Source organism: Festucalex cinctus, chromosome 11 (assembly GCF_051991245.1).
Source record: "Festucalex cinctus isolate MCC-2025b chromosome 11, RoL_Fcin_1.0, whole genome shotgun sequence".
Lineage (NCBI taxonomy): Eukaryota > Metazoa > Chordata > Actinopteri > Syngnathiformes > Syngnathidae > Festucalex > Festucalex cinctus.
The window spans coordinates 17,198,453-17,217,005 of record NC_135421.1 but is presented as its reverse complement, the minus strand read 5'-3'; the positions used below and the strand labels follow the sequence as shown (position 1 = coordinate 17,217,005).

Sequence of the window (18,553 nt, the reverse complement as noted above, 5' to 3'; positions counted from 1 at the left end):
CAGTGTGAAAAAAATTCCTGTGATGTTGCCCTAAGTTGTCTAAATGAGTATTGCATGTAATTGAACTAAAAATATGTGTCATAGTTTGGATTAGTTTTTTTTGTTTTACTTTTGTTATGGTTCAGGTTTAGTCATTATCCTCATGTTTCTTTAAGTTCCGCCATGATCTGTGTTTTGCGTTGTTGTCCTTGTGTGCCCCCCTATACTTGTCAAGTCTTGTCTTGTCCACCTGCCCTTCCTCAAGTGTCAACCAATCAGCATCCTCTGCCTCTTGTGTCTAATTGTGTCAATTAGTCCATCTATTTTCTTGACCGCGTATTCCTCACAAGGGTCGCGGGGGGTGCTGGAGCCCATCTCAGCTGGGTTTGGGCAATAGGCGGGGTACATCCTGGACTGGTTGCCAGCCAATCGCAGGGCACACGGGGACGAACAACCATCCATACTCACAAGACAATTCAGAGCACCTGATTAACCTGCCATGCATGTTTTTGGAATGGAGGAGGAGACCGGAGTGCCCGGAGAAGACCCACGCAGGCACGGGGAGAACAACTTCACCCAGGAAGCCCGGCGCCTGGACTCCTGACATGCTGCCGGATTTTGAAGTTTATTGAGCATGTAAACATAACATATAAACATAAACAAATAACAAATAAAAATTGAAAGAAAAAGAAAAAAACTCATAACAATCATCAGTAATGGTTTACATGTCCAAAGGGAGCAGGAAGAAGTTAAAAACATCTAATCCTACCCCTTATTCTTTGTATCTTACACAGTAAATTAATACATTACAATAAAAGATAAAAATAAATCATTTTTGCCCATAGTTCCTCCCAAGTTTGCCTTCCCTGAGTTTGTTTGTTGTTTCTGACCAGTACCTCGTTTACCTCCTTGTTTTGTTCTATTAAATCCTTTTTTGGCTGCACCTCTGCCTCCTTGCCCTGATTCCCTGCATTTGGGTCCACCACCACACATCAATCTTGACAATTTGATTTAATTGCATACTTGACAGGATGGCATACAATTCAAGAGACCCAATTATTTATATACAAGCAATTGGAAAAGAGCCAAATTTCCATCATCTATCCCATCTGAATAGTTGCCACATTTGGCACACGATGCCCACAGATGAAGTAAATGCAGCAGAAGGAAAGCAGGCTGCAAGCGAGAAGAGGGAGTGGCTGCAAAAGGAAGGAAGGAAGGCTGAAGAGGAGACGAGGAGGAGGAGCGCACACAGCCAGTCGCCTTCTGTGTCCGACACAGATTTCTCCTCGGACACTCCCAGTGCTTTCAACGCTCCGCAGACCTTCCCGAGCGTCTGTCATCCAAGGACGTGTCATCCCTGATTCTCTGGACAATCTCTCAGGCTGCCCGACAATGCACCAACCCCACCCCCCCTGCAGCCCCCAGGATGTGAGAAGCCTTTAGTGGGAGAGCCACTTTAAGTCGAGCGCATCAGGACGTCTGACTCATCTCCACGGAAATCTGCACTTTTGGTAAATCAAACTATTCGTACTATCACAGTATTAATATAGGCTGCTCTTGTAGCTGCAGCGTATGTATACATTTTCTTGGTGGGAGGGGCTAAGATGATGTCACATATTTATAGTGTCTGGTTCTAATTTCCAGTCTGCAGCAGTGACTTTGGTCAGTGTTCCGCGAGCAGGCTCCCTGTTTGCTTATGTGAGGCAAGAGACAAATTGTTAATCCTCTTGTTAATGTTTCCCAGTCTTGAGTGATTGTGACGTGTTTGTGTTTGTTTTAGCTAAATTGAAATGAGGAACCTTCTGTTAAATTTGTTATTAACGGTTCATTTGACCCGAGCTTGTTTCATGACGCCGAAGTGTCAGAAATGACCCCAAAAAATCCTATTAAACATAGTTTCCACCTCACTAACACCATTATTACTATTCCAGAATTTGAGTGTAATTTATGACCTTTCAATTGATAACTGATTTAAATAAACTATCCTGTTTGCTTAAGTTTCATACATTTGCTTGTTCAATGATCCAAATGTGTTAACATTTCGTGATTAACTTAATTACTAACCATTGTTTTCATGAACGTGGCAAAGTGGGGCTTCAGTCAAGGTACTCAAAGCAATCGTTCTCCTCATTTAGCATCAGCAGTGACTAACAGTTGAGTATCTTTCTCAAGACCACTTTGGCATGATCACAGGCGCCCAGGATCAAACCCGCCACCTCTTGATTAGGAGAAAACCACTCTAGCACCTGAGCAATGCATCTGCGGCTTACTTTGGTTTCAATTTGATGATCAATAATAAACACTCAGGTTCATGCTTGATTATGGAATGAACCATTTCAATTAAGATTTCGTGCATTACCTCAAACAACTCGTGCTTCGATAACAATTCATTTGTCATTTTAAATAGGGATGCATGAAAATTAGGGATGGGAATCTTTGATTGTCTCACGATTCGATTACGATTTTTGGGTCTACGATCCGATTCAGAATCGATTTTCAATTCTCGATTCAAACGATTTTCGATTCAAAATGATTTGATTGACAAATGATTTCTGCTTCAATTTACAGATATACACAACATTGTCATGATCTACTCCAGTCTGCTTTGCAAGACAAAATGACAAATAGACAAAGCGTCTTTTTTTTTTTTTTTGCTTAAACAATTATTAATTTTGTATTGTAAGTGCCTTTTTCCACAAAAACAGCATGTGGGCTACAACTGCCTTTTCCCCTTCTTCTTCATTTCTAATTTAAATAAAATCGATTTTTGGATATTAATATTGATACGATTCGATTAATAAATGAGAATCTCTATTCTTTTATGAATTGATTTTTTGGCACACCCCTAATGAGAATATCGGTGGTCGATTATTATCGGCAATTATCGACCAATTTGGCGTCATACTGATAAACCAGATAAAGAAATCCGCCGAAAATGATCGGCAATTATCGACCAATTTGACGTCATACAGCTAAACCAGATAATAAAAGAATGCCGCCGATAATAAGAGACATGTCAGGTTGGTCCATCTGTTGTGGTTGTGGCTCATATCAATACAATTCAGCTTCATGGTGCTTTACACAATGTTTCAATGTATTTGGACTAGGACTCGAATGTATATTTGTATTCAAGTTAATTTTGCAAACACTTAGCGGCTTACTTATCGGTTATCGACATTGGCACTTGCTAAATTATTAGCTTATCGGTTTCGGTTGAAAATAGCATTATCCTGCATCCCTAATATTTAAATTATAATAATCATCCGTTCATTTTCGGACAGCATTTGTACATGAACTGATGAATCCTGCTCATATCAGAGGCCAAACGCCTTTGAAGACAACCAGAACATTCCAGTTGCCAACGGTTTAATACCCAATGATAAATCCCCCCCCCAAAAAAAAAAAAAAATAGAAGGGATTTGTCCAACTCGCAACCTAACAAGAAGATTACGACTCAACGTAATAATGCCACCACAACTGGGGCAGTACGAAGAGCCAACAAGAAACAGAGGACGCTTGTGTTCCTAGCCGAGTAGTTAATCCCCTAATTCCGTCTGGCCAGACATCTGCGTGTGGTCAGTGAACTTCCCAGAGGGCTCCGGCTTCACGGTGACTCATCTCGCCTCAGGAGAGCCGTGATCTAAAAAACGCGCTTCACTCCAACGGTCCTAAAAATAAAACTGCACACTTGTGACCTTATTTAACACTCACAGGAGGCGGCTCGTGACTGCCTGACTTTCCGGAAAACATCAGCATGACACCAACATAAAGTTGCGCTCGCAAAAAAAGTGAATAATTGAGCTGTGATGTTAAAATTCAACTGTCCCGTTATGTTGCGGGTCACGTTGACCCGTTAATCCTTTCACAAACGAGTAGTATTTTGGTACGAAATGTGTAGTGAATTGTTATCAAGCAACACTATGAAAATAGTTAATTCCACAGTTTTGCCAATTAATGATATAAACAATGTTTATTGGAATTTGTGTTTGTGACACTTTCATAAACAGCTCGTAGAAATATAATCAAAACTTGAATTTCTAGATTTGGTGCGGGTCAAACTGACCCAGGAACTTCATTTCCTGCTTGGTCAAACTGACCCATTTCAGGTGTTAAACTGTTTCTTATAGTTCGAGACTCGTGAGAGAAGTTTCTTTAAAACTCATGATGAACGATTTGTTGGCTGATTGAACATGCCAGGGACATTATTGCTGTTCCTGAGGGTTAAACTTGAGGTTGTGTGTGCGCGCTTTTGTGCTTTTGAAAGCAAAGATAACTCTGTGTTGTTTCAGGACACAGTTAAGAGGATACGATATCTCGGAGGTGCCAGGTCAGGATCAGGAGAAAAAACAATGTCTGTCCGAACTGTATCATCTATATTTAGTAGTGAACAAAAAAGATAGGAAGACAAAACAAAATTGACCTTCAATGGGTCAATTTGACCCACATCATAACAGGTGTCACAAATTATTTGGTAACATTATAAAGTAACCATCCTGTGGTGGTCGTTTCTTATTAACAGCAATAATGTCTCTGGGTCAATTTAACCCAGGGCATGTAATCATACAAAAATCTCTAGAAAAAAATAATCCCAATAGAAATCGCTTATAAAATATCTCCATTACATTATTATTACCATTACTTACAATTTAACAATGAACTCGTTTTTGTTTTTTTTAAGATTTTGTTTCTTTAACAAGGATCAAATTTAGCTAAATAATAGTGGGTTAATATATTGATTAATCCAGTTTTTACATTCTTATTTTTAGGAATATAATGTCCCTGGGTCAGTTTGACTCGGGCCATGTTTAATTATCCAGAAGTCATTAAAAAATTAATTAGATCTCAACTGGCAAACCACGTGCAATGATTTATTGTCATTCTTTACGTTAATTACACTTTGAATTTGGGACACTATATAACAGAAGAGTTAAAAAAAAAAAAAAAAAAATTCCCGCAGTTTGGTTAGTAAAATCAAAGAAACATTTTTTGTATGCTGTTGTTTTATTTAACTCACACTGCAAGTAGGTGAACTGAATTCTTTTGTGTATTTTAATTACACTTCACAAAATGTGTCACTTTGGCCCACCAAGCAAAATAAGTGTATCTAAGCATTTTAAATAAACATAAAAGGAAAAACAAGCTGTATTTGTCATGCTGGGTGTTTGTAACCACGGCACAGTTTGTCACTGCATAGCGGGGTGGTGTCACTTGATTTGATGATTTACACACAAATTTTTGAGTCTGTCCGGACTACAGTGCCAAATGTCAAGTGACAAAATTTATCCAATAGGATGATGGATGATGACTGTAAAGTTAAAAATACTGCTGGCCACAGTTTATTGGTGTGGTTACTTTCCACTCTGCCAGTTGTACCCCGAACCAGGCTGGTTCCACCCTGTGTGTTTGCTTTTCCATTACTGTTGATACTGCCCTAATCACGGCCACTTTTAATTGCTGGCTGTTAGGGGTGTTAAAAAAAAATCGATTCGGCGATATATCGCGATACTACATCGCGCGATTCTCGAATCGATTCAATAAAAAAAAAATCGTTTTTTTTTTTTTTTTAAAGAGCTCAGAATTGTTCATTCGGTAGTCTTACCGATTCAACGTCTTATCATCATTGCCTTTTTTTTTTTTTTTTTTTTTTTTTTGTGTGTGTGAATCGATTTTTCAACTTCCATTTTTAATGGAAAAATATTCAACAAAACGTCTGACTTCGGGTTAGGATTCACACCTTGAGTATGGAAGAATGTTATATGAATGGAACATTAAGCCTTAATACTTTATTTTAATGCTGTTCAAACATTAAACAGATTACAACCTCTATAAGACTGAAATTTCAGATAAATAAATCATACATTTTCATATAAATCTTACACTCTACAAGCTTACTGATTAGTATTTTCTAAATTTGAATGAAAAAAAATCGCAACAATCGACTTATAAATTCGTATCGGGATTAATCGGTATCGAATCGAATCGTGACCTGTGAATCGTGATACGAATCGAATCGTCAGGTACTAGGCAATTCACACCCCTACTGGCTGTTGTCATGGAAACGGAGGGCAATAGCTTAAGATTTTAAGCGAAAAATACTGGATGCAAGTGAAATGCTCTTGGTAAGAAGTCATTCTGACTGACAAAAAAAACCCCAAGCATATATTGCCTTGACTTTTCTCTGGTCACTGTTTGCAACGTGGCAAAAGCAGTTTGACAATTTCTGTATTATGAAAAAGAAATATTACGATATTACATACTGAAAATTCAGTGAATACTGTAGCTGCAATTTCTTCAAACAACTGGAATCCATTCACTAACATCTGCTTCATTTGAGCAGCAACTTTCCATTGGCATGATTGAGGGCTAACAAAATGGAGTCTCAGGGTTCACGTGAGTACATGTGAATGATTCATATGATGTATTTTTCCTTCATGATGGAGCAATTATGATATCGTATGGGCCTTCAGGTCTTCAGGATGACCCTGACGTCAGAGTGATGATGGCAGGGTCCACTTTAAGGAAGGTGAAGTCCCGTACGTGGAAGAAGCAAAGGCATTTCCGACTCCTGGAGGACGGTTTGAGTATCTGGTACAAGTCCAGATGGTTGGGAAAAGGCCACTCCACCTGTAAGTTCCCAACGATCCCCGAAAGTCACTCGGTAACATTTTAGTGGTCTTAAACACCACCCCTTAAACTTACTTACCCCACCCCAATCCCCAGTTTCACCAATGGCGGCAAAATTGGGCGAACGTGCTTGACATAACACAAAGCCTAAAACAGGGACAATGAGGCACTCTAAACCAGCCACGCCAATGCAAAGCTCCTGTCCACACGCTGGCTGTCACATTGGACAATTTTTGTACCTCCAGCTTTTGCATTTTCTCTGTGACATGCACCCATGGCCAACAACGGGGCACTTTAAGGCCACCACAACAGCTCGAAGCCCCAGTTCACACACTGTCAAAAATTATATCAAACAGATTATTTTCCTGATCATCGCTCATCTGCTTTTCTCCGTGTGACTTGTGCACACTCACGGACGACAATGAGGCACTCTAACAGAGCCACGCCTGTAAAATTTCCCAAGTGAAGATTCAGTTTTGGCATGTAGGCTAAGCATAGCTAGCTAGGCACCAATGCACCGGAAAATTGCTGATACGAACAAAGTACAGTAGCTCGAAGGTTGGAAAACTAATGCCAGACCCGAAGTATGAAAAAAAAAATCAGTAAAAAAAAACAAAACAAAACTAAAACTTTATAGGGTATTTACGAATGTTGCTGTCATTTTGGTTCCGAGTGAAAGTTGCTGAGTTGTTAATGAATCAAACTGATTTTCTTTCCAGTCTCAGTGATCGAGGTGGAGGCGGTGCGCGAAGGCCACCACTCAGAGGTTCTGCAGAGCATCACGGACGAATTCGCGGCTGACCTCTGTTTCACCTTAGTGTTTCATGGTCGGCAAGGAAACCTGGACTTCGTGGCTGAGTCTCAAGAGGAAGCTCAAGCCTGGATCCGGGGATTGCGCAAGCTCATTCACAGGGCTCAAACCATGGATGAGAAGCAGAGACTGGATCAGTATCCTTAATATTTTGGCAAATACAGTCCAGGTATCCATTTTCTATAGTGGTCATCCTTTTGAAGTCACATGGGAGCTGGAGTCTATCACATATGACTTTGGGCAAGACAGGAGTAAATGAGTTAAAATGATAGGACATATTTTACTACAAATTAACAGTATTTTGTGGAGCCCCATGTTATGGCTTGCAGCCCCATGGGGGTTCCTGGACTCCAGTTTGAGAATCAGTGTTTCAATGACGTGAATCACAACTCGTTTTAATCCCATTTCAAGTTTCCCTGAGCATCCTCTCAGGTGGGTCCAAGACTGGTTTCACAAGGCCGACAAAAATAAAGACGGGAAAATGAACTTCAAAGAAGTGCGGAAGTTGTTGAAGATGATGAACGTGGAGATGAACGAGGAACACGCGCTCTATCTCTTCACAGTATGAGTTGGAAAGTGTTTTGTTGGCCCTCAAACACGTTGACAACAAAAGTAAGACAGCTTCTGTTTGGTTTCCAGATGGCTGACCGATCACAGAGCGGCTCTCTGGAACTTGAGCAGTTTGTCCTCTTCTACAAGATGCTGACCCAGAGAGATGAAGTGTGGAGAGTGTTCCAGGACTACTCTGGAGACGGGGAGACGTTAATGCTGGAGGAGCTGGAGAACTTCCTGAACGTAGAGCAACAGGAGGGAGAAGGCAACGCGCAACATGCCAGGGAGCTAATGGAGCGCTATGAACCATCGGAACCAGGTCAGTTCAGTGGCGGGCAAGAGGGTCTAAGAGCAAGCCAAGATGAACAATAGATCATTTTATAAGGGCACCATTTGCTTAGAAATTGCTAATGTCTCAATTCTAATCTCTCTTTGTGCAGCCAAGAAACAAAGCACCATGTCCTTCGATGGCTTCCAAAGGTACCTGTGCTCCCCGGAGGGCTCCATATTCAAACCCAACTATCTGGGTCTCTGCCAGGATATGAGCCAGCCGCTCAGTCACTACTTCATCTCCTCCTCGCATAACACCTACCTTATGGAGGACCAACTGCGAGGCCAGAGCAGCCTGGAGGCCTACATCCAGTAAGACCTGCTGGTCATACCGTACACATACAAAAAAAGAAAAAAAAAGATTTATCCCCATGCAGTAGTGCCTTGACATACGAGTTTAATTTGTTCCGTAACCATGCTTGTACCGCTTAACACTCAAATTACCTTTCCCCATTGAGAATGTTGTCAGAATAGGGCTCATTTGAGCAATTTCCCTAGAAGGATTTTGTGAAAGTTACAACCCCTGAAATTCACCCAAAATGGCTGCTCTTCAAACCATAATGGCTGGCTTCCTCTTGAACTTCGAGCTTGGGTCCGTGAAACTTGTTCATGCATCCTGTTTTGACAGACGTTCACCAAATTTTGCGCCAATGACTGAAACTTGAGTATCCGCAAATGGCCGTCTCAAACCAATCAATTCCAGGCATGAATCTTCGAGACTTTTTGGCGCATCCCAATTTGATAGACGTCTGACACAAAATTCAAATTTCATGTTGATCGGTATAACTTTTTGTATCACTTCCAATGTCAATGCTAGTCCTACTACCTTCTACTTTTTTGTTTTAATGTAGAAATGAAGAATTTTTTTCACATGTGTGTGCAACACAGGGCCCTTAAGAGAGGCTGTCGCTGTGTGGAGGTGGACTGCTGGGATGGCAGCGATGGGGAGCCAGTGGTTTATCACGGCCACACTTTCACCTCCAAGATTCTCTTCAAGGACATCATTGCAACACTGAAAGAATACGCCTTCACGGTGGGTAGCACTTACCACCAATAAAACAACCCCCCAAAAGTATACGACTGTGTATGATGTGCGATTCTGACTTTTCTTGACAGACATCCGACTTCCCGGTAATCTTGTCTCTTGAGAATCACTGCAGTGTGGAGCAGCAGACGGTCATGGCCCATCACCTTAGCAAGATCTTGGGTGACACGTTGCTAAGGAACATTTTGGACGGACATACCACCGCTCAGTGTCTTCCCTCACCACAGGTCAGTCCAATCTCAGTTATTATAATTGTCAGTCAGTAACTAAACACCAGCTTCACCCGTAAGCATACAATTGGGTGGACATGCATATCATGACAGGACTCACGCAAAAGGCTCAAGAACCTACAGCATGCCTGAAATTGAACAGGAAGTCAGCCTTCCACCAATTGACATGAAATTAGTTGGAGTATCATAACCGGATGCATGGAAAAGTCTCAAGGACCCATGCCTGAGAGATTGAACAGGAAGTCTACTACAGTCATTTGTTTTGATGCAACCATTTTTTTCTTCTAAACTTTAAAGCTGATCATAGCTTTAATTCACATTTATATTTTTACCATACATTACATTAATACCTGAATATATTTGTTGACTATTTGATTTCATGTTAAAAAAAAAAAAATGAACAGCATCTTTCAGAAAAAAGTGCAGCTTTCAGCAAATCCCTGATTATATGAATCGCCAGTAAAATTTCCTGAGAGGAAGCAGTTCTCACAATCCTGTTCATAGATGACTTTCCATTAGCACTTAGCAGATCAATGTTAAAGTAACAGCACAGCAAAGCAGGAGACAGTAAAGTGCAAGATGAGGTGTCCTCGAGAGAGTACTCAAATTTACTCACATTTCAGAGTCCTGCACTAATGATATCGTCTTGTCCACACATGAAGGAGCTGAAAGGAAAGGTTTTGCTTAAAGCCAAGAAAATTGGTGGTTCGGAAGGATCCCTGGACGGAACGCTCACAGATGACATAAGCGACGAGGAGGAGGTGGCCAACGGTGAGGTTGTAGAAGAGCTTCACGCTGAGAGTTTGAACCAACACGAGAAGGTACAACTGTGTCCCTAAAACTTAGATTGTTTGCTAAGTTATGAAGACAATGCAATGGTCATACCAGCTCAATGGTGCCTTGAGAAAAGTTTACTTTGTTCCTTGACCAAATCATCGTTCCGTTTCGAAATGAATGGAAATGCTCTTTATTTTTTTCCAGCTCCCAATAAAACTAACAAATTTGCAAATTAACTCAAACTTGCAGCTTTTCTTTCCTTAATGTTGATAATCGCTCGAACGTTTCAATGTGTATCATTTCCCCCAGTTCCATTTGCTAGATTAGGCGATTGTCAAGACAAGGTTTTTTGCCTAACTAACTTTACTAATAATTGTACGTTTTCTTGTTAGGCTCAGAAACCCAAGTCCAAACTCTCACGAGAGCTATCCGATCTGGTGGTTTACTGTAAAAGCGTCCACTTCCGTGGTTTTAAAGGCACTCCTTTGCATACCAAATGCAACGAGATGTCCTCATTTTCCGAGTCCAAGGCCAAGAGGCTAGCTAAGGAAGCAGGTAATAGGAGACAATGAATGAGTTGTGAATTTGAAGTGGATGTACGTAGCTGCACGACCTTTGTCATACGTTTCTACAGGAGCAGACTTTGTGCGACATAATGTAAAACAGCTAAGCAGGATTTACCCGAGTGGCCTCAGGACCGACTCCTCAAACTATAACCCTCAGGAATTGTGGAATGTGGGATGCCAGATAGGTGAGGAGAAAAGCTTTGGTAACTTCCAATGGTGCTAATCCAATCCAGATGACCAACTCTTGAATGAGTCACGTCATGTGTCACTCTCTTTCCCCAAAGTGGCTCTGAACTTCCAGACGGCGGGTCTGGAGATGGACCTCAACGACGGATTGTTTGGACAGAACGGTCGCTGCGGTTACGTGCTCAAACCAAGCTTCTTGAGAGACAACCACACAACGTTCAACCCGGAGAAACCCCAAGAGCAGCCGGGCTACAAACCAATGCGCTTATCCATCCAGGTGAACACGTCTTCTCCAACAACCAATAAAAGAAACATCCAGACCATCGAAGTTCCTATAATAGCGTAACCAGAATTTGTATGTCAGGCTAAACTACGCTAGCTAGCGCATAATTACAGTAAATATGAATTCACACTATTCCATGTATAGGGGATTACTGCATTGTAGTTAGTCACCAATACTCAATGATGTGAATTTTTATTGACTTTACATCATCATTCAGGTGATAAGTGGGCAGCAGCTACCAAAGGTGAACCAGAAAGAGGGATCCATCGTTGATCCCTTGGTCAGGGTGGAGGTGTACGGAGTACCGCAGGACCAGGCCAAGGAGGAGACCAGTTACATCATCAACAACGGTACGAGAAGGTTGTGTGAAGTGGTGGTTTAGATATGATTCAGGCCCTAGATATGATTCAGACCCTAAAAGATAGAAAAAATATCGCTTTTCCTGCAGGATTTAACCCCGTGTGGAATCAGACTTTGAATTTTGTCATTCACACTCCCGATCTGGCCTTGATTCGCTTTGAAGTGGAAGATTACGACAAGACTTCCAAAAACGACTTCATTGGACAGTACACGCTGCCGTTTACGTGCATCCAACCAGGTGAGTAGCGAGTGATACTTTTCAAAATAAATCCCCAGCGGAACGTTGAACTCAAAGCTTGATTTCCGTTGCAGGATATCGTCACATTCATCTGCTTTCAAAAGACGGGACGGCCATCCCACCTGCATCACTGTTTGTTAATATCAGTATCTCCAAACTCACATGAACAGCTTAACCGTCCTGTTTACGTTCAGTCCCCAAGAACAGTGATATTGTTCCTGGGTCAATTAGACCCAAGGACTTGTATAATTATCAGAACTAAAAAAAATCTCAATAAACATTGTTCATATCTCAACATCAACTCTATTACTAAACATTCCATTGTGTCTTATCTCAGCTTTTATCATCACAAGTATTTTTTTAAGTCATTATTTCTGTGTATTGAATCCAATTTTACAGATCAAGTTTCACTTTTTGAACTGAACTACTGAATTAAGTTATGTTTTTCATCATTGCTTGTATTTACTGCATTCCAAACTACGAACTGGCATAGTGTAACAGGAGTATGTGTGATTCAACGTTACAATTCCAGCGTGTCCATGAGCAGTACTGGGACATCATAATGGGCATTTTCCACAAAGATCGCCCAAGGGTTTTGGTATTTGATATAAACAAGACATCTGGAACTGGATTATGGTTCCATCGTAGGAAAATACACGAGTAGAATCTGTGCATTATAAATACACATATAATATAATCTGTGCATTATTAATATACTCAGTATTGACCTTGTTTGAGTATGCAAAAGCTAACCAAAAAAAAGTTACAAGCATCCTTATTATCCAGCCTTGTTAGTCATGTTGATCTCTTCCCTTTCTAAACTACAATATGCAAGCTTGCATGAGTTGGTTTTATTTACTTAGTCAATTAACACACAGCTTGTTGTGTACAATTTTGGTATATGCAAATATTATTCTATGCATCAAAAATAAATGTCAATGTGGTTTTATGACGACGTGCTGCTGATTTATTCACTGTAAAATATACACAAAATTTTCTATAACTGACTGACTTTTCTTGTACAAACTCACACTCATTTCACCTGTTAGTTCTGTTGCAGGTAAAATGGGCCTGTGTTACTACTGTATTAGAAAAATGGAAAAATATATATATATGCTGGCCAAATTCTTTTCTGCTTTTTATTGAATATTTAAAAGCAAAACAAAACATGGTGTACTTGACCCAGAGGGTGTCAAAAAGGGGAGGAATGCAGCGGGTCACGTAGACCGCTGACAATATTTGGTATACCCATTCCAAAAATAAATAAATAAATAAATGAATACATAAATTTAAAAAAAAATAAAACAAAACAAAAAACATTAGGTTAAATCCAATTATATTATTCTTAAATACCGAATAATTCTATAAAGTATGAAGCTGTTAATGTTCATGGGTCACTGTAGCCCATGTGATTATATTCAACATAGCTTTTGTATTTTTTATGTTGTGTTTCTGTAACGCGCTTTGTGAGAGCTAAGAGCTGTTTGAAAGTGCTATATAAAGATGACTTGACTTTTGAATTAAAAAAAATGTAAATAAAAAAATTAATTAATAAAGAAAAAGAAAAAAAATATTCGGCTTCTTTATTCTATGGAACGTGTTCCGAGTCATTTACAACACCTGTTTCAGTTATGCAGTGCTCTTTCTGAAATGTTCAAAGATAACATAAGATGGCGCCAAAGCCTTGTCTAAATTGTAGTTTAGTATTACTGTATAATACTAATTAAGTAATGCCTACAGTAAATTCCTATGAGGACGTAAGTTATACTGATACATCTCGACTGAAATGATATTAAATTGTTTTGAGATGATAATGTGTGGCATATTTAGATTTTAAACTAGAGCGGTGCTATATGGATAAAAAAATATATTTCCCAATAATGATTTAGATTGGTGTATAGAGTTTAAACTATTTGTATTGGCAGTTAGAAACTAAATTAGGTGTAGCATCAATTGTGTTTTTTTCACGGAAGGACTTGGTCCCGCTACCACGCAAATAGCTTGATTACCGTATATTATGAAAAGAGAAAAGAAGTGATCAATTATTTACATTGTAACACTTGATGGCTTTTAACTCACAGTTTGTCCGCTCCTCAGTGTTTCTTGATCTCGCTTCTCCTCCCCTCTATTGTTCAGCGTTCCTTGCATTGCCTCCTTCAAGGTGAGGCCACCGGTGTCCAAGTCCCTCACCACCCCCTGCTCTGCTGGCAGCCCCGGGTGGTGCCTCTGCAGATGTTTGACCACCTGAAACTTCTGCTTGGCCCGATATGAACAGTGACAACAGCGAAATGGCAGCTGCTCGGTGTGCGTCAGGAAGTGATGCCTGAGGCCGGCTGGCCAGCGGAAGGCCTTGTGACACACGCCGCAAGTGTACGGCCGCTCGTCGCCATGCTGCCGCTGGTGTGTCTTCAGGATGAAGCTGGTCTTGAAGGCTTTGCCACATTTCTCGCACACGTAGGCCCGCACGTCGCAGTGCCGAGTGGCCCGGTGGGCACGGAGGGCATCCGCTCGGTTGGTGCGGTAGTCGCATTGGTCGCAGGCATATCGCTTCTCTCCTATATCCAAATAAGAAGTGTTTATTTTTATTTATTTAACCTTTGTTTATCCAGGTGAGACAATTGAGAACAACTTCTAATTTGCAATGCCACCTCAAAGCAGACAGTAGAGTCAAACAAAATTGTTGGTGGCAAAATCATCAACTCTCTTCATAAGCCACCTCCATTGTTTGGAGATGCACATGGCCTCTCTCACTCATATTTCAACCATCTATCTTCTCTGTCGAGAATATGTACAGTACATTTGTGTCCTCAAAAGAGTGATGCTTCTCTTTGAGGGTGATTTTCATTTATATACATTTCAAAGTGTTTTACTTTATTTCACTGAATCCATACTTTTTTGTTTTACCATACGCAAGTGTTTTTAGACAAGTAGCTGTACTTCTATTTAAGTTCATTGAGAGTAATTTAGGCCACCTCTGGGTCTCACCTGTATGCTTGGTCATGTGGTACTTCAACTGAGTGGCCCACTTGCATTTGTAGCCGCACTCAGGACAAAGGTACTTTTTCTCTTCTTGATGAACCCTCATATGAAGCTTGAAGAACAACATGGAGAGAAATAGCTGAGAACATGCATAGTGCTTCTAAACAGTTTTACATTTAATCTTATTTTAAGCCTAGATTTTACATGACAGGAGTGTTTTAAAAATTGTCTTTTTTTCAAATTTCATTTGATCCACTTGGAGCTTACCTTCAGTCTCGAAGGATCAACGCAAGCATAGCTACAATGCTCACACCTGTACGGCTTCTCCCCCGTATGTATGCGAACGTGCCAAGTGATCTTCTGCTTGTTGCCTGTGGAGTACTTGCAATCCATGCACTTGTACATGCGCTTGCCTCCGTGTGAGCGCAGGTGCTGTTCCAACACCAGTGGGTGCCGACAAGCAAATGCACAGCTTCCGCACCGGAGTGGTTTTTCTGAGGAGGAGCCTTCCTCATGCTCATCCAGAAGGTGCTGTGCGAGGAGGTGCTTGGTTTTGCCGGCAAAGGAGCAGAGCCGGCAGTGGTGGGCGAAGTGGGTCGTAAGAGGAGCCTCAAAGTTTACCTTGCTCTCAAAAGACTCAGAGTGCTCGCTCCGTTGATGGTTCGTTAGTGTGGTCCCGCTGCTACAAGTGTAGTCGCACCGCTCGCAGGCGAAACGGGCCGGTTGCCGGTGCACTCGTATGCGGTGATTTCTTAGAGCAGCTTCTGTACTGAAGCGAGCCTCGCAATCGGTGCAGTCATGATGCGAGTCCCCCGTGTGGCACCTGCGAGTGTGTCGCCTCACGTCGTCCGCCGTGTAACCGCTGTAGTCGCAAAACGAGCAAGGCAGGGCGGGTCGCCTGTCATGGACGCGGACTTTGTGCTGGCGCAGCTTGGTCGCCGCTCCGAAGGTCTTGTTGCAGAGATCGCAGGCGTGGCGGCCAGTTCCCGTGTGAAGGGACTGGTGCTCTTCCAAACGGTAGCGCCTGGTGGTGGTGAAAGGACAGTACTGGCAAGTGTGAGGTGATGGAACACCTGTTTTCTTTCGTGCCTTGTGTCCTTTTTGCTTGATGGTAGAGTTCTGGTGTAAATGCTTTGGCTTAACAGCACACGTGCAACTCTGGACCACATTGGGCTCATCCTGGTGGGCAAAAGCATTTCCCAATCTGCCTTCAGGCACGTTGGAAGAAACATCTCCAACTTGACTTGGATTATTTTCTGAGTCATTGGATGTCAAGGCACTATGAACAGACCCATCATGATCAACTCCTGCTGAAATGTTCTTTTGTTGGGAGATAAGTTTTGTTGCTCTGAGTTTTTCAAAAGTGTCCTGACTCGCAGTGCAGTTGCCCTCTTTTTGAGAGGAAGTCTGTGGGCACTTCTTGGCAAGGTGGCCATCAAGGGCCCGTCTCTGTTTGAACCGGGCACCACAGGCCGAGCACTTGTGGTACTGCGGTCTACCACGGCACAAAGACCGACGGTGCCGTTGAAGGGTCTTCTCTTTCTTGGTGACATAAGAGCACCGGTCACAACGATAAACGTCTTGAGTTGGCACTGAAAGCATCCGGACTCTGCCGCCTAAAACCAGGGCTTCAGCTTGTGTTGTCAAAGGATTTAATTGGCTATCGACTTGATTTTTCTCAGGTGGAGATTCTGGAGTTTCATTCTCTGACTCATGGGAGCTTTTTTCACCCTCATAATGAACAGTCATCTCATCTTCTACTGAGTTGGTTGATAAAAACACAGCTTCTCTTTCTTTAGCCAAATTTGTGTTAGTGGACGTACTGTGACAAGCTGCGACCCCGTTTGGCAGAAAAACTGTTTCAGATTCTGGGTTCAATGTTGTTAAAACAAGAGTGCAGTATTCTGGACTGGCAGGAGGAGGACTATGTGATATTGCTTTACTTGTCCCCTCCTTGCTCACAACATCATCAGTCTCCAGTAAGGGAACATCTTCTGAACAAACTTCAGGAGCTTCACTGGGAAACTGATCTAGTGGAGCCCTGGGGTCAGACTGTTCTGTTGGAATGGGTTCTTCACTGGACACCGCAGATTTTCCTTTACCAATCAGCGAGTCCTCAAGCATGCAATTTGAGTACCTTTCCCTCTCTTTTGCTGCATAATTCTCCAACCAGGCTTTGTCACCAGGCACGTAACCATGAGATTTTCTCTTGTGCAGGAAGAGACTGATGCTACTGAACGAGGAATAGGGACAAAGAGCGCAACGGTATTGTTTCAGTCTGGTGTGCTTACAGTTCTCGTGGTTTTGAAGGGCTTGCCGGAAACATGTTGTGTATGCGCAGTATTTGCACTTGTGCACAGATGCTTGCTTTCCCTCTACCGAATGTTTGACTAACATGTGATTGCGAAGCTCACATTTCCTTTTGCAGGCGTAGGCACAGATTTCGCACATAAGTGATTTGGCCTGATGTCGCAGTTTGTGGCTGTTGAGCTGGTCCATCCGGTGACACCGATAAGGACACTGATCACACTCATACCTAGAAGAAGAAGAAGAAAATTGTACGTTAGGTTGTGCTAATTTTCAGTGAACACTGCAATTCGGTTGCCGTAGTTCATTAAGTGATCAGGAGAGCAGATGCACTATTACCTCCATGGAATGAGGTTATGGCCGTGAGTTTGTGGTTTGTTCATTTTTGTGCAATTTCCCGCCTTCTTCATTTTTGGTATGTCAACCCGGACTTTATACAGTATGTACTCCCCCCTCCAAAAGTATTGGAAGAGTGAGGCAAATTTCTTTATTTTTGCTGTAGACTGAAAACAAATAAGATGAATATGAGGCAAGGCTCAACAGTCAACTTTTATTTCCAGGTATTTATATCTGGATTGGATACACAACATAAAAGACACTAATCCATTGAAACAAACACATTACAGTGGAAAAAAACTGAATGTTTAGTTGTAAATCTTTCACTTAGTATAACTGCCTCAAGCCTATGTTTTTTTTCTGAAAAAATTCTCAGACTATCAGCACAGAGCAGTTCAACCTTTCAATCTCCTCTTGAGCAGGTAAAATGCATCCTCTATAAGATTCAACTGAAGATTGACGTGTCGACTTTCTTATTTTGGCAGGGAGTTTCTGGTTATCATTCTGCATCTTTCGCAATTACCAGTAGTTTGGTTGCATATTGATCGTAAATTGGCAAACAAAATATTGGCGCAGCGTTCTGGGTTCATTTGGGTGGATTTAAACATGTATCCGATCCAGATGCAAATACAACAAGCCTGCGAATAATGGACACCAACCCTACAAATGCACTTTTTCCCCTACAGTTCAACCCAGAAATTACCCTCCCACACAAAAAGCAAAATAATATATTTGTATGAGTATGAAGTGAACTTGGTGTAAAAATCATGTAGATATCGCAGCGAGTACAATGTGCAACCTAGTTAGTATCGAACTGAATCCATAAAAATAATACCTATATATCCTATCCTAGTTTATGTGTACAATATAGATCAATTGTAAATACATATGTGAATGGTATCATATATACAGTATATATATATATATACAGTATATATATATATATA

The 18,553-nt window shown here is 41.4% G+C and overlaps 2 protein-coding genes across 8 annotated transcripts in view; one reads left to right on the top strand and one right to left on the bottom strand.

The window, feature by feature from the left end:
- Window positions 1-1,175: 1,175 nt before the first annotated feature.
- plcd4b (phospholipase C, delta 4b) lies at window positions 1,176-13,303 on the top strand. Of its 5 annotated transcripts, none has more exons than XM_077535826.1 (16): window positions 1,177-1,493; window positions 6,320-6,372; window positions 6,450-6,608; window positions 7,326-7,554; window positions 7,850-7,979; window positions 8,057-8,288; window positions 8,410-8,611; window positions 9,188-9,332; window positions 9,416-9,571; window positions 10,237-10,395; window positions 10,744-10,906; window positions 10,986-11,102; window positions 11,202-11,380; window positions 11,604-11,736; window positions 11,835-11,984; window positions 12,059-13,303. In XM_077535826.1, exons 2-16 carry the CDS (start codon window positions 6,354-6,356, stop codon window positions 12,148-12,150), a joined length of 2,265 nt encoding a protein of 754 aa, XP_077391952.1. In that variant the 5' UTR covers window positions 1,177-1,493; window positions 6,320-6,353; the 3' UTR covers window positions 12,151-13,303. The 5 variants fall into 5 exon arrangements, with proteins under 5 accessions (XP_077391951.1, XP_077391952.1, XP_077391954.1 ...); XM_077535828.1 differs by lacking the exon at window positions 1,177-1,493 and adding an exon at window positions 1,668-1,685; XM_077535825.1 differs by having other exon boundaries at window positions 1,176-1,493; window positions 6,320-6,608.
- Window positions 9,087-18,553, bottom strand: part of znf142 (zinc finger protein 142) — a 37,296-nt gene continuing 27,829 nt past the window's right edge. For all 3 annotated transcript variants that reach the window (XM_077535808.1, XM_077535810.1, XM_077535809.1), the window contains 3 exons: window positions 15,231-17,499; window positions 14,970-15,075; window positions 9,087-14,539 (listed from right to left, as the gene is read on the bottom strand). In XM_077535808.1, coding sequence (XP_077391934.1) covers window positions 14,055-14,539; window positions 14,970-15,075; window positions 15,231-17,499 — 2,860 coding nt within the window. In that variant the 3' untranslated portion in view covers window positions 9,087-14,054. The remainder of the gene's footprint in view (window positions 14,540-14,969; window positions 15,076-15,230; window positions 17,500-18,553) is intronic.